This window comes from Littorina saxatilis, linkage group LG14, assembly GCF_037325665.1.
Source record: "Littorina saxatilis isolate snail1 linkage group LG14, US_GU_Lsax_2.0, whole genome shotgun sequence".
NCBI lineage: Eukaryota > Metazoa > Mollusca > Gastropoda > Littorinimorpha > Littorinidae > Littorina > Littorina saxatilis.
In genome coordinates, this window is record NC_090258.1 from 39,380,691 (window position 1) to 39,395,264 (window position 14,574).

Here is a 14,574-nt window from a genome sequence, read left to right on the forward strand (position 1 = left end):
GCTGCTCTTAAGGAAGCTAAAGCTCGTTTGCCCGCTCCCAAGTGGGACTTGTTTTTAATCCTGGAATTCCTTCGTTCTGCGGATTTTGAGCCTTTAAGCGAGGCCAGTCTGTTCAATGTCACTCGCAAAGCGCTGTTTCTCCTTTTGTTGGCTACGGCCCGACGGGGTAGCGAGGTCCACGCCCTGTCGGGTCAGCCTGGAGATATCTCCTTTGAGCCGGACGGTTCCGCATCTTTGCGTTTCCGGCCTGATTTCCTGGCCAAGAATCAGTCTCCGGGGCAGGCCTCTCCGCTGGTTAGAGTTAAGGCTCTGACCAGCGCGTTGGCCCCGGGTGACCCCGATTCGGTCAATTGCCCTGTGAGGGCACTTCGTCTGTACTTAGCCCGGACTCAGCCGATTCGGTCTAGTTCTCAGAAGTTGTTGTTTATCTCTCTCCTTACTAGGCGCGAGAAAGATTTGTCGAAGGTAACGTTGGCCCGGTGGGTGTCCTCGCTCATCAAGCAGGCTTATGAGTGGAGGCGCACAAAGAGGGGGGGGGGTTATGCCCTCCTTGCCACTTGACTCGGCCCGAGCCCATGAGACGAGGGCGTGGGCATCCTCTCTGGCAGTTCTGCGCTCCAGACGTCTAGAGGAGGTGCTGACAACTGCGTATTGGCGTTCCGAAGATGTTTTCATAAACTTTTATCTTCGGGACGTCACAGCTCTTCGACAGGATGGCTCCAGAGGCCTTCCAGCGCTCATAGCAGCAGGCCAGTTCCTGTCCAGAACTTGATGGTGAGTTTTGATTCATTTCTAGCCCACCGCCTTGTTGATGTTATCTGCTAATGTGATTCGGAGTAAGAATATGATATTAAATGGAAAATTTCCTAAATAAATTATCATTTAATTAATATACTTACCCGAATCACATACTGTATTCCCTCCCACCTGCCCCGCTTATGGTTTTAAGATTTTTTTTTTAAAGCCGTATGATAATAGGCACGTGTTCCTAGAGGAAGTGACGTGGCATACACCCGTATGGGAGGTAACTCCCGGTGTACTGGCCCATTACCAAAGCTACTTTCACTTTCGTTTTGGTGATGGGGTTGCTTCCCTTTAAATTCTTTAGCCGGGTAAGCGTTTTTCAGTGATAAGCATCTCAGGTGACTCAATGCTAATGTGATTCGGGTAAGTATATTAATTAAATGATAATTTATTTAGGAAATTTTCCATTAACATCAATTTGCAGGGACAGGGCAGTGATAAAGGTATAAACGCAAAGTACTGTAGTCCATACAAATCCACATCAAAGCTTCTACTTGAAGTTCTAGAAGTGCTACAACAATGATTCACATATATATCAAAATGTTTGTGTAAACCTTGCCAATACTACAAGTAGTCGTATTGCCAAATTTTATTTAAACCTTGTCACTTCGCCGGAATGTATTAAGTGGACATAAGGTCGGGTTCGGGAAAAGAGATTTCTTAGAAAAAAGTCTACTCTACAAAGACTGAGTTTTACTTTTCACATCAACACTCAAACAACTTTCACTTCTTCACAGTCGTCAAGGCAACACACTGTAATTTACCTTTGTCGTGTTTTTCCTTTCGTCACTCTCAGTCGCAAAGGAGACACAACGATATGTGTAGGTTCTGTAGATTTATTAACAGCTGGAACAACGGTGACAATATCTCTCAGCACAGTGTAAGAAAGAACAAGTGCAAGACTGGTAAAGAACAACAATACGTGTGCGCAGCCCTACTTATATAGTTAATGGACATACGAGAATATTCGGGAAACATCGACACTAATCTGGTTAGATCTACACAGTTCCATCTGTTCGATGAGCGTCTACGCTTACGTCATGAGTGACTGCGCACTAAATCAAAGTAAGTTCCATAATGTTCTTTATCCTTCCATTCGATTCCAGTGGTATCTAGCGATCTCCACAACACCTCCCCACCTAAACTGATGCTACTCCTCAAGCATCAACAGCAAAGTCTCTCTGTGGGTTTGCGTGTTCTCTTTGACCGTCTTGGATTGTCTGGTCCATACTCTGGAACGGATGGAGTACCTTTGGGTTTGGTCTGTCTCCGAGTTTGTGGCACAGTTTCCAAGATCTCCATGGGGTGATCTGTTACAAGTTCAGAAACAGTGTCCACTTCCTCACCAGGTTCATTGTCTTCCTCAGTGGTGTAGCGTGGCTGTAGCTGTTCCCAGTGTCGTCTCCATACTGGACCATGAGGAATGACCATGACGTTGAAGCAGCGAGTACCCAGAGACTTCTTGATGACTGCTGGTACCCATCGGGGTTGTTTGTCTCGGCGAGGTCCATGGTACAGAGCATACACAGGATCTCCGGCCTTGTACTGTCTGGTTACCTTGACGACAGCTTTCAAGTCTGGAGTCATCTGAGACTTGGATGCCTCCTTGGATTGCTTGCCCTGAGCGATGTGGGCTGGCGAGGGCAGCAGAGTGTCGATCCTTGTCCGTAACTGCCTGGAATTCAAGAGTTCACTCGGAGAGAAACCACAGGATGTCGGCGTTCTCCGGTACTGCATCAAGAACTCTTGAAGAGCACGCTTCGGTGGCAAAGAAGATTTTCTCAGTGCTTGTTTGAATGTCTGCACCAAACGTTCGGCGGCTCCATTGGTAGCAGGATGATATGGTGCCCCTGTCAGGTGCGTGATCCCCCGTTCCTTGCACCAGCTCTGAAATTCTTCAGAAGTGAAGGTCGGCGCGTTGTCAGTGACAAGTGTGTGAGGCAATCCAAAATGAGCAAAATCTTCTTCCAGCAGGTCTAGCGTGGCTCTAGAGGACGTGGATGACGTAGGATGAATGCATGGATACTTGGAGTAAGCATCCGTGATCACCAGCCAGTCTCTACCCATGAAGTTGATTGCATGGTCCAGGTGTAAGCGGCTCCACGGCTTTTCTGGTAGCATCCATGGGTGAACTGGAGGCTTGGATGGCTTGTTCTGATGTTCACCACACGAGTCACATCGTCGAGTAGCCATCTCAATAGCAGCATCGATACCGGGCCAGTAAACAGCAGTTCTTGCCAACTGTTTCATGCGTTCCATGCCGAAGTGTCCGAGATGCAGCAGATCAAGGATCTTGGACTGCAGGCTCTGTGGAATCACCACTCTCGATCCATGGACGAGGCATCCGTGGCAGATACTGAGAGAGTCCGACAACTTCCGGAACTTGTTGACATCTTCATTGATCTCAGCGTTCTTTGGTGGCCAGCCTTCACGGACGTAGCGCATCACAGTAGATATCACTGGATCTTTTCCTGACTCTTGACGGAGGATATTGGCATCCACAGGCTGGACTTGAAGACTGAGAACCTTGATGGCACACACCATGTCCATGTCTTCACCACTTTCCTCCCTGTCGAAGTCGATGTCATCTCCGTATGGCAAGCGACTAAGGGCATCTGCATTGCCATGATCCGCTGTTTTCCGGTACTCGATGGTGTAGTTAAACTGGTTCAGCCACAGGGCCCACCGAGCTAGTCTGTTAGCTGCGAGCAGTGGAGTCCCTTTCTTCGGTCCGAACAGTGATGTCAGCGGCTTATGATCTGTCACCAGTATGAACTGACGTCCGTAGAGATACTGGTAGAACTTCCGCAAGCCAAAGATGATGGCCAGGGCTTCCTTGTGGATTTGGCTGTAGTTCCTTTCTGCAGCCGTGAGAGTCTTGGACACGTTGGCGATTGGGCGCTCGCTTCCATCTGGATAGCGATGAAATAGGACTGCTCCAATTCCAACGTTGGACGCGTCACAAGCTAGTCCCAAAGTCTTGTTTGGATCGAAGTGTACCAGAACTTGATCCGAGGAAAGCACATCTTTCAACTGTTCAAATGCTGCCTGTTCCTCATCTCCCCACTTCCAGGGGTTCGCCTTCTTCGTCAGGCGGTAGAGCGGCTCTGCCATGCTGGCCAGGTTAGGGATGAACTTCCCGTAAAACTGAACTGAGCCCAAGAAAGACTTCAAGCTTGAGACGTCCGTAGGGGCTGGCATTTTCAAAACTGCCTCGACCTTCGATCCTTTGGAGATCCCTTCGGCCGATAAGGTATGTCCAAGGTATTCCACACTGGCTTGTGCGAACTCGCACTTTTCACGACGACATCTGAGTCCTTTGTCGTTCAGACGAGTGAGCAAACGTTCCAGGTTGCTCAGGTGGTCGTTGGCGTCCTTCCCGCTGACGAGTATATCATCTTGGAAGACGGCAACACCAGGGAGATCACAGGTCAAGTTTTCCATGATCTCTTGAAAGTAACCAGGTGCTGACTTTATCCCGAAAGGAAGTCGTTGCTGCAGGAGTACCCCACGGTGAGTGCTGAGGGCTAGCCTGCGTTGACTCTCTGGTGCCAGCTTGATCTGGTTGTAGGCATCAGCAAGATCGATCTTGGTGTATCCGAATCCACCTCCTAGCTTCTGCATCAGTTCCTCTGGGAGTGGCAATGGATGACGGTGATCTTCAAGCTGATCATTGATGCCCACTGAGTAGTCACCACAGATCCGTAACTTGGGCTTCAGGGTGCCCGAGGTTTGTGCCTTACGAATTGGTACCACTGGCGTTCCGTATTCGTTGAACTGGACTGGCTTCCAGACTCCTTTGGCGATGCCTTCTTCGTAGCCTTTGGCGAGGTCATCACGAAGAGCGAAAGGTACCGGACGTGCCTTGTGAAAAACCGGCTTCGCATCAGACTTGAACTTCACGTCCAGTTCGAAGTCCTTGAGACATCCCAATTCTTGTTTGAAGAGATTTGGGAATTTATCAGACAGTCTGTGACAATCTCGTTGCAGGGCAGCATAAGGCGCGTTGAAGGTCGCTGGATGCGTAGGTTTTGCACCCTCACTCTTAGCGTGACTCTCTATGCTCCTCAGTCCTAGAGCATTGTCCACAGAAATTCCCAGAGTCTGGATTGCTTTGCGTCCTAGCAGATTCAGATGAGGGATCTTGGTGACGATGTACGGAATTGAGCTTTGCTTACCAGTCACTGGATCCTTGGTTTGGCCCATGAAAGTTCCCAGCACGGGCAGGTCGTGCTTGCTGGCAGACTCGTAACGATGTGTGACGTCATCCAGCTTCGGTTTTCCTAGTTGTCTCCAGACCGGAAGAGAAACAAAATTTCCCGTAGTTGCGGTGTCCAGTTCCATGGTGAACTGTCGGTCCTGGATTGTTATGGGAACATCCAACCTAGGAGTATCTTGGGGAACTTCACCGAGGATCGCGTTGACAAGCTCTGCTTTCGTGACTCTCTTCACGGAAGCTTGGGAATGTCGTTCCCGATTCTGATGTTGCTTTTTTCTACAGACAGCTTCCAAATGTCCTGTGACGTCACAGTATCGGCATTTGGCGTCTTTGTAGGGGCAGTCTGTTGCTTTGTGGGCCTTTCCACATCGGTAGCACTTCCTGTCTGTGGAATTAGACTGCTTGTGGTTCTTTCGTGGACCCGTAGTCTTGTTCTGGTGGACCTTGTTGACTGGCATGGTCTTGGAACCGTAGACAGTTTCCTTGGCAACCTTCGCTGCGTCTTCAGTCTCAATCGCGACTTGGACAGCACGTGCGAAATCCAGCTCTGTGTCCTTGATCTTGAATAGAGCCTTTAAGACAGCCTCATTGTTGACAGAACATATGAATCTCTGTCTCAGAGCTTCGTCTTGTGGGTTTTTGATCGAAGGAAAGTCACAGGTAGCGGCGTCTTGGCGTATGCGCGCTGCTAACTCCTGGAGAGTTTCGCCTGGCTTCCGTTTCATGTCACTCCAGAACTTGAAACGTTCTCGCACTATGAAGAGTTTCGGGTCGAACTGTTCTTTCATGAATTTGACAATTTCGTCCATTGTCAAACTGTTGATGTCCTTGGGCGGATTTTGCTGAGTAGCCAGATTTGCCAGTTGTTTGTAGACCGTAGCAGTCTGATTCGTCAAGAAAACTTGAGCCTTGCGCTGCTCCGGTACGGAGTTGGCGACCACAAACGTGCAAAATCTTGACCAGTAGTCAGGCCACAGTTCCGATGTTGCATCAAACGCAACAAAAGATGGGATTGCAGCTGCCTGTGTAGTAATGGGAAAACGTAGATTCGAAGCACTCGGATCGTCGTAGCTTTCCTCCCTGGCAGAAGCTGCGGCACCACTGAACACTTTCATCATCAACTCCATCTGGTGCATGTGTTGCTCCATATCTTCCTTGTGCTGGCGTTGCTGTTGCTCCAACTGCTCCCTTAGAAGCGTTATCAGCTGCTCTGTTTCCGTCATTTTGCAGTAATAAGTCACTCCGAATAGACAAGGGAAGTAACTGTCGGCGACGCCAGTTGTCGTGTTTTTCCTTTCGTCACTCTCAGTCGCAAAGGAGACACAACGATATGTGTAGGTTCTGTAGATTTATTAACAGCTGGAACAACGGTGACAATATCTCTCAGCACAGTGTAAGAAAGAACAAGTGCAAGACTGGTAAAGAACAACAATACGTGTGCGCAGCCCTACTTATATAGTTAATGGACATACGAGAATATTCGGGAAACATCGACACTAATCTGGTTAGATCTACACAGTTCCATCTGTTCGATGAGCGTCTACGCTTACGTCATGAGTGACTGCGCACTAAATCAAAGTAAGTTCCATAATGTTCTTTATCCTTCCATTCGATTCCAGTGGTATCTAGCGATCTCCACAACAACCTTTAAACATTTATTACCTTTTCTTCACTTTCACTAACGCTAACACTTCTTTCTTACACAACTGCGGTAAAAAACAATAACTATTAGCTAAACTAAACACTTGAGGAAAAAACATAAGCTAAAACACTTAAAGCATGGCAGCTCTGAAGGGGAGGTAGGAAAAAGTGCCCCTGAAAATACAATGCATAACACTCATAAACACACTATAACAAAACAAATGTAAATAGTAAACAAACCTGACAATAAGAACATAGGATTAGAATACAAATACAAAACGAGACAAACTCTTATGACTGATGACAAAACTTGAGCGCTTTAGAACCGAAAAGTATGTCATGTGACGCACGACATAGGAATCAACATTGACAAGAAAAATGTTCAATCACCATCTATGATAACAACTTTCTTTTAAACATGAACAAGAAGTTGTGTTTTGAGTTGCATATGACTAAGTGCAACAAAGTCAAATCAAAACGTCACTACGTCCACTAGTGATGAATTAAAAATACACCACTCACAGAAGAACCAAAACACTTAATGCCTCAAGTTCTTACACTAACACAAATGTGATTCCACTCCATCAAAACAGTCCCATAAGTCCCAACTCCATCAGTCAAAATCAGACTCCTCAACATGTATTTTCTCCCCTCATAAAGTGACAAATACAAATAGTAACCAACAGAGAAACTTGATACAAATTACTAACATAACATTTCGAACCACAGAACTCTTTCCGATACCTCACACAGGTTTTTCCCAAACTCAAGACCACATGGCCACACAACAGACAATGACATATACCATTTTCAATCTACTGGAATCATCTTCAATATTATTCATCCATGATTTATCTTTGCAAAGAAATACAAGTAAACAGTTTGTGTGATCATCTCCCACAATATTTTCAGTCTCTTACCTGAATTAGGAGCACTTAAATCCCCATGTTCTAGCCACCCGAAGCCGGTGCCATCTCTCTCTGAACATCATCCATCAAAAAGAGAGAAACCCCACTTCCAGACATGGGAACTCAAAAAGTTGGAAGGTGGTTTCATCATAAGTAATATATCTTCATAGTTAAAAATATAATTTCAACATCTAAATATTCCTTAAATGTAACCAATGACTTTCAGATACTTCTAATAATTTTCTCATCACTACTTCTATTTTATAACTTGATAATTGCAATTACCAGAACCTGACGAAAAGTAGTTAATTTAAGTCAAGGGAAGTAACCAACTGAAATTGCATGTCAAAATAATAAGTGTAGTTGTGTCCCTTTTACTTTAGTCTTCTCTTAAATACTAAAATAAATGCTACCACGGACAGTCTGTGTAAAATAAGAAATAATCCTTGTTAGGAATTATTTCACATGTTTACATTTGTTTTGACAAGAGGAAGTTAGACATAGTGGTTTTAACCCCTTCACTGCCACAGTATAACAGCATTTTGGTATTGCTGTGCTCCAGGGCAAATTTCGCTTTCTTCGGTAGGTTCACTAATCTGTTCACGGCTCAATCATTTATTGAGATATCTCTTAGATCTTTGGCATGTGGTTTGCTTACACCCTTGGCTATTATCTGATAACATGATCACCCCCCGCGGGTTAGGGGGAAGAATTTACCCAATGCTCCCCAGCATGTCGTAAGAGGCGACTAACGGATTCTGTTTCTCTTTTTACCCTTGTTGAGTGTTTCTTGTTTAGAATATAGTCAATGTTTGTCAAGATTTTAGTTAAGCAGTATGTAAGAAATGTCAAGTCCTTTGTACTGGAAACTTGCATTCTCCCAGTAAGGTAATACATTGTACTACGTTGCAAGCCCCTGGAGCAAATTTTTGATTAGTGCTTTTGTGAACAAGAAACAATTGACAAGTGGCTCTATCCCATCTCCCCCCTTCCCTCCGTCGCGATATAACCTTGAACGGTTGAAAATGACGTAAAACACCAAATAAAGAAAAGAAAGAAAGAAAGAAAGATAACATGATCATTGGACTTTGTTTGTGATTGTTATAGTAAAAATCGATATAATGACCATTTTTGTCAAAAATGACAGTTTCCAAACTTTCACACTCACACTGCAGCATGTAAAACCGCAGAAAACACAGCTAAAACTGGTGTCAAACATCAGGTACTCACATTACAGCCCATAACAGTATTCTTCTGTGTGGTAATCCATAAATCACTTCTTGTAGAGCTTTCAGAACACTGTATCATTTGAAAACAGGTCTACGAGTTGATGGCCGCCATTTTGAATGTTATTGATCGGAAAAAACTTGTAAAAATGTTTTTACCATGTGGTACTAACTTATCTGAACGGTCAATGGGAAAGAACTGTGTTTAAACCCCTACAAGAAGTTGGACAGTGGTTATCTCCCATTTAGTTTTCACAAATGTCATGAAAAGTGCTGATGTAAATACGTGGTACGTGTATGGGCGTATGACAAACCAAACATGACCACGTATCTAGTACGTGCTGGGCAGTGAAGGGGTTAAGGAGCTGTGTCAAGTCTGAATGTGACTAAGCTCAGCTGTTAAACATAAAACTTTGCGAGATTATGTAATAATGACTTTTTCGCAACTGTGATTATGCAATAATGACTTTTTCGCAACTAGCATGGAAATCAGGGCCTGAAAGCAGCATAGCCTTCGACAACAGTGTCAACATCTTTGACATGTACACACCATTGGTTGTGTACATGTCCAAGTTCCATGCATACACAAATCTTGCACTGATAGTGTCCAAATCAATACTGTCCGGCCAGGTAAATGCATTCCTTTTCCCAAAACCTTTCATAAAGGTAACAGTAGCTGTTTGTTCATCCTTCACCTCAAGCACTTCTCCAATATAAAACTTGTCGTCGTAATATACAGCAAGTTTTTCGCCTTGAGTCGAGAACTGTTCTTGTCAAACGTTGCTTCTAAACTGGGACTGTCAATCAGCAGCATGTTCACATTGATTCCAAGCCTTTGGCAAAAGGCACCCTTGAGGTTTTGGAAGTCTCTCTCAGCCAACAAAAACTCTGGCAAGGACTCCTGAGGGATGTCTGCAACCTCCTGCAAACGGTTGATGATGGAGCTGACATGAGAAAGTCCTTCGCCAAATTGTAGACCAAGTGTCTGCACTGAAAAAGAGTTAAAAAATAAAAAGAACACAGAATTGTGGAATGTTGAGTTTAGACAAGTTAAAAAACACACACACATATTTTCATTCAGTTTCAGTTCACACAGAAAACAGATGCATACATATTAACTTACCATTGTATTTACTATTTAGTACATGGAAATGAACTAACCTGTAAAAGTAGAGATGGATTCACATGCCAAGTTGTTGTCAAGTTTCAGAAGTCCAAGCTGAAGAAAGAACTTGTTTGTTGGCTGAAGAGGTGGAAGCTTCAAGGGTCGCCCTCTTCCATTGGGGTTGAGATTTGCATCCAGCCTTTGATGCACATTATCAGCTATAAAATAAAACATGAAACTTTATTAAAAAAATGTCATCTCAAGAAGGGTCACCATTTTTCTCTCTTGAGTTCAAATTAAGCCAGGACACATTCGCAGAGATGAATATACACATCGATTCTTCTTTGTTGTGTGCATGTTATCAGGTATTGCATTCTGTTTATCATGCATTCAGTCGTAACTAGGAACATTTTAATCTCACACCTTGGCGAAAGACATAAGCTAACACGAGTTGTCTTTTCCTGAATATTCACACACAGGTTACAATTAATTATTAACCACAGAATAACTAATTTCTACAAAGGTTAAAAAAACAAGGAGACAATTGAATGCCTGAACTATGGAAATCAACAATTCAGAAGCAGAAAATAAATCGTAGATTCAAATATCGAAGGTTATAAATTTGCGTCCATGGGGTTGTCAACAAAACCATGTTGGATCGCCTTGCCTCCATCGTACATCTCGGTAAACTGTTGCAGCTGGGTGATATACATCATCATGAAAAACTGGTTCAACAAGTAAGTGCGCTGTGCAGCTACAGTAGGTTGCTGGTACCTACTACCAGGCGCAAATTTATATATGTCACATTACCAACCGGGTCAAAATTTCCCATGTAAATAATGGGTTTTAATGATTTTATAATTCGATAATTAATTTAAACAGTGGTCACTGCCACACCTGTCGCGATATAACCTTGAACGGTTGAAAACGACGTTAAACACCAAATAAAGAAAGAAAGAACTGCCACACATATTTGTACTTACACATTTGGGATTTCTGGACTAAGTTTACAATGCTTCAGCCCAACTTTTCCCAACATGATTTTTTTTATATATTGGAAAATGAATTAATTGCTTCATTGAAAGCATTTGACGCAGTTGGTAATGTGAAGGTTAAACAGAATCCCGACTTTAAAATGAGTAATCGCAGTAGGAAAATAATTTAAGTAAAGACTCTTCACCCCCCCCCCCCCCACCTTTTTATTTATTGGATTTACAAAAACATACCAAACATTCCTGCCCCCTCATGGCATGGGATCATTTTGTGTTACAATTTACATTGTGCAAAATGAGACACTTGCAAGTTGCATGGTGGTCATCAAATTTTGCTTTCTCGAGATCATCCTTACATCCTTAGACTAAAAGTAAAAATAAGATGGACTGGTCATAAAAGGCCGAAAAAAAGTATGTTTCTGGTCATGCCACCTACCCTGTTTGATCTGTGTAATTCCACAAATATACAACTTACAAGTAACCACAGAGGAAGTCACACAGGAAGAAGAATCAATTATTTACAATTTCCTTTGCTGCTTTCGACATGTCTTGCAGTACCATTTTCTGGTTGTCGGAAAGCGCTTCAATTTTAAACAATCCAAATGGAACCAGTTGTCATATTGGTCACAACCAACCATACCTTAAAGGTTGGTCGAGGTTTTGCACAGGCAATACAAGATTGTTTTTGACGGGCTGGTGGAAGATAAAGGAGAAGGTTGGGCGGAAGTGGATGCAGACGGTTGGGCTGTATTTTCAATCTTCCTCGTCAACAGTTCTGGAAGAACAGCGGTCTTCCACAAGACATCAAGCGTTTGAATCATCTTGTGGATGAAATCTTGATCACGTGCGATTCGAATAATCGCACAGTCAATAGGTGTCCAGACGACGAAAAAACCATGCTGCACGCCACACACATACATTTCCATTTGTATTTGTGCGTAATAGGCATGGTTCTTTTTCAGCCGCCTCGCCGTGTCCAAACAAAACTCTCGATCAGCAAGAGCAGATGACAGGGGAACAAGTCTATGTTTGTAAGGACATTTTATTTCCAACACACCCTTTCCACAACAACCACAGGAAGCGATTCCATCTGGGGATGCTCCCAAATGGGGCCGTTCCTCACAGATGACAAAGCCAGATTTTCCGACCTCTAACTTGTCGTGGGATGTGACGTCCTGATCAACGAGGAAAGTAGTACCAGTTGGAGCTGTTTTGGGATGTGGGCCTACTTCTCCCAACACACGGGAAAACAAGCGGAAAGCATCTTCCTCATGCTCATTTCCCCATACAATGGGGGGAACTTTGATTTGAGCGACTCTCCTACCACAAATTCGTTTCAGTAATGATGGTGCTGGGGAGTGTACATTTGTTCTGAGACATTCACTGCCGACGGATGCTGTGATTCGGCCATGTCGCTGTTCATGCCAAATCTTTGAGGATGATTGACCACGCGTTGCTTCTTCCACTTGTTTGACTTCTGCTGCGGATACTTGAATATTTGTGGCATCACACAGATCAAGCATTTGTTGCTGGGTAAGAGCTTCATTGTCAGCTTTGTAAAGAGTTGCCATGGGCTTTGGAAGCCGTCGAGAAACTGGGACAGGTCCACGATCCGAAAACAAATGGGCATAACTAGCAAATGTACTCAAACCAACAACCTTCTTGTCGGACGTTGCCAATGACGACAGGAATTGTTCTTGTTGGTTCACAGTAGCAGGCGGGGGAGTAGGTTTTTTAATTTTTCGCGATTTTATGCACTTCTCTTTTGATGCTGCTTTGTAAAATTTAATGTCCGCAACTCGTTGTAAGAGACGCCCGAGTTCTTGCTCACCGGCTTGATGAGAAGAGGGGCAAGTTCCGGAGGGACCGGAAGTGGTGCCCTGGGAAGTGCGAACGATGCTATAACGCCTGTTTCAGGCCGCACGCTCAGTTTCCCGAAACTTTCCCTGCTGCCAGCGAGCACTGATAAGCACAGCGCCAGCCCAAGCCAGAGTTGTAAAATTACCACAGCGTGGGAAATTGATAACAGCGGTTTTGTGGCACAGGCATATCACAGCTGGGAAAACGTGTACTTTCTGTTTGTTACCTTTACTTATCGTCTCGTTTGTGTGGCTATTGCAAAACGGACATCAGCTGAGAGAGGACATTCTGACCTACACATCGATGCCAAACACGATGTGAATGGTTTTCAAGAGTCTGCACCACAGAGAGTTTGAATAAAGAGGAAAAATCAGGGTTGAGTCGTGTGTTTGATTGTGTGTGTGAGACATGTAACATTTAAACAACAATAGAGATCGAACTATAGTTCTCACAACAAGGAAACATACATGCTGGCAAAGTTTAGCATGCCTTGAATAAGAACAACTGACCTGTATTTCGTCTCTCTGATGGGGGGTAGTTGTAGCGGGGCTCAGAAATAGGTCACTGACACGCTTCTAGCTAGCCGAGGGGTGAAAGGTATAACGGTACCCTGTGACCGATGCCAGACATTCGCACAGCTAATTGGGACGAATGGGGGAGGGGGGGGGGGAGGGCTTGAGTAGCGTGAGTCAGTTTAAATGGAATGTGTAGACTGCTTGGCCAAGATAAGATACCCCCAGGGAGATGTTCACACCATGCAGTTAGAATAAAGGATACACTTGCTTCAACATTCAGTTCGGCGGATTACATTTACTGAGTTGTTCATAGATTGTTGACTGTTCAAAACAGCATTTGAGGAGATTTACTTTAATGTTTGTGTAGTGTTGAATACCAAGGTATGCCAGTGTAGTTTTATTTGTTCATTTCGTTGTTGATTTTAATCAACAAACGTGCAACAAACGGTTTGTTCTGGTCTGTGCTAGCTATTACTTCTTTTGTTTTGGAGACCAACCTTTGTTGAAATAAAGAAGGAATCAAAGAAGGAAAGAAAAAGAAGAAAAACGTGACAGTTAATGTTTTTTCACGTGTGTGTTAATAGTGTGAGAAAGTTACATCGTGAGCGTGACACGTACGATATAACGGGTAGCAATGGAAGATCGTCTACATACAAGAGATTTACACGAAGAGAGACTACATCGTATCTGCAGAATATGTGGCTGTAGAAAGTTTTGAAAGAAGAAGCAGATTTGCCATTCCTGTGTGGCCCAACAACATCTGGCCTCGACATAGCCCTGAAGAAAAACAAAATAACCATACAAGCCTACCACGGCAGGTCGTTTGTTGGCAACCACTGCCATCGTTACCTGAAAGACGGCGTGTATCAAGACATCTGTGACAGTGTCATCAGGAATGCCATGCAGTCTACAGACGACCACACTTTGCATGCACAGGCAGATGACATCAGCGAAAGGTTCCAGACACTAAACGAACTGTACTCCCAAATCCACAGAGATGTATCTCACAAGCAACCCTACAGAACTGTCAACACCTTGCAAAGCATCGCTAAAAACATCAATGGCTACATGACATTCTTTCGGCTCAACTTCCCCAGCAAAATTATTCCCAAACTTGACATCTTGGAGTGTCACTGTATTGACTTCATGAGGGATTAGGGCTTTGGTCTTGCTTTGCACGGCGAACAGGGAGGAGAAGAAACACACGCCACAGTAAACATTTTAAAAAGCAGAACATACGGACTGCAAACGGAGGAGGCAAAGCTCAGGTTAATAATGACCGAGCATATGACCCTCGTGTCACC

The 14,574-nt window shown here is 44.2% G+C and overlaps 1 protein-coding gene across 1 annotated transcript; it reads right to left on the reverse strand.

Moving 5' to 3' along the window:
* Positions 1-11,118: 11,118 nt before the first annotated feature.
* On the reverse strand, positions 11,119-12,659 carry LOC138947748 (uncharacterized). The gene has a single exon (XM_070319302.1). It carries the CDS (start codon positions 12,464-12,466, stop codon positions 11,537-11,539), a length of 930 nt encoding a protein of 309 aa, XP_070175403.1. The 5' UTR covers positions 12,467-12,659; the 3' UTR covers positions 11,119-11,536.
* Positions 12,660-14,574: the final 1,915 nt, after the last annotated feature.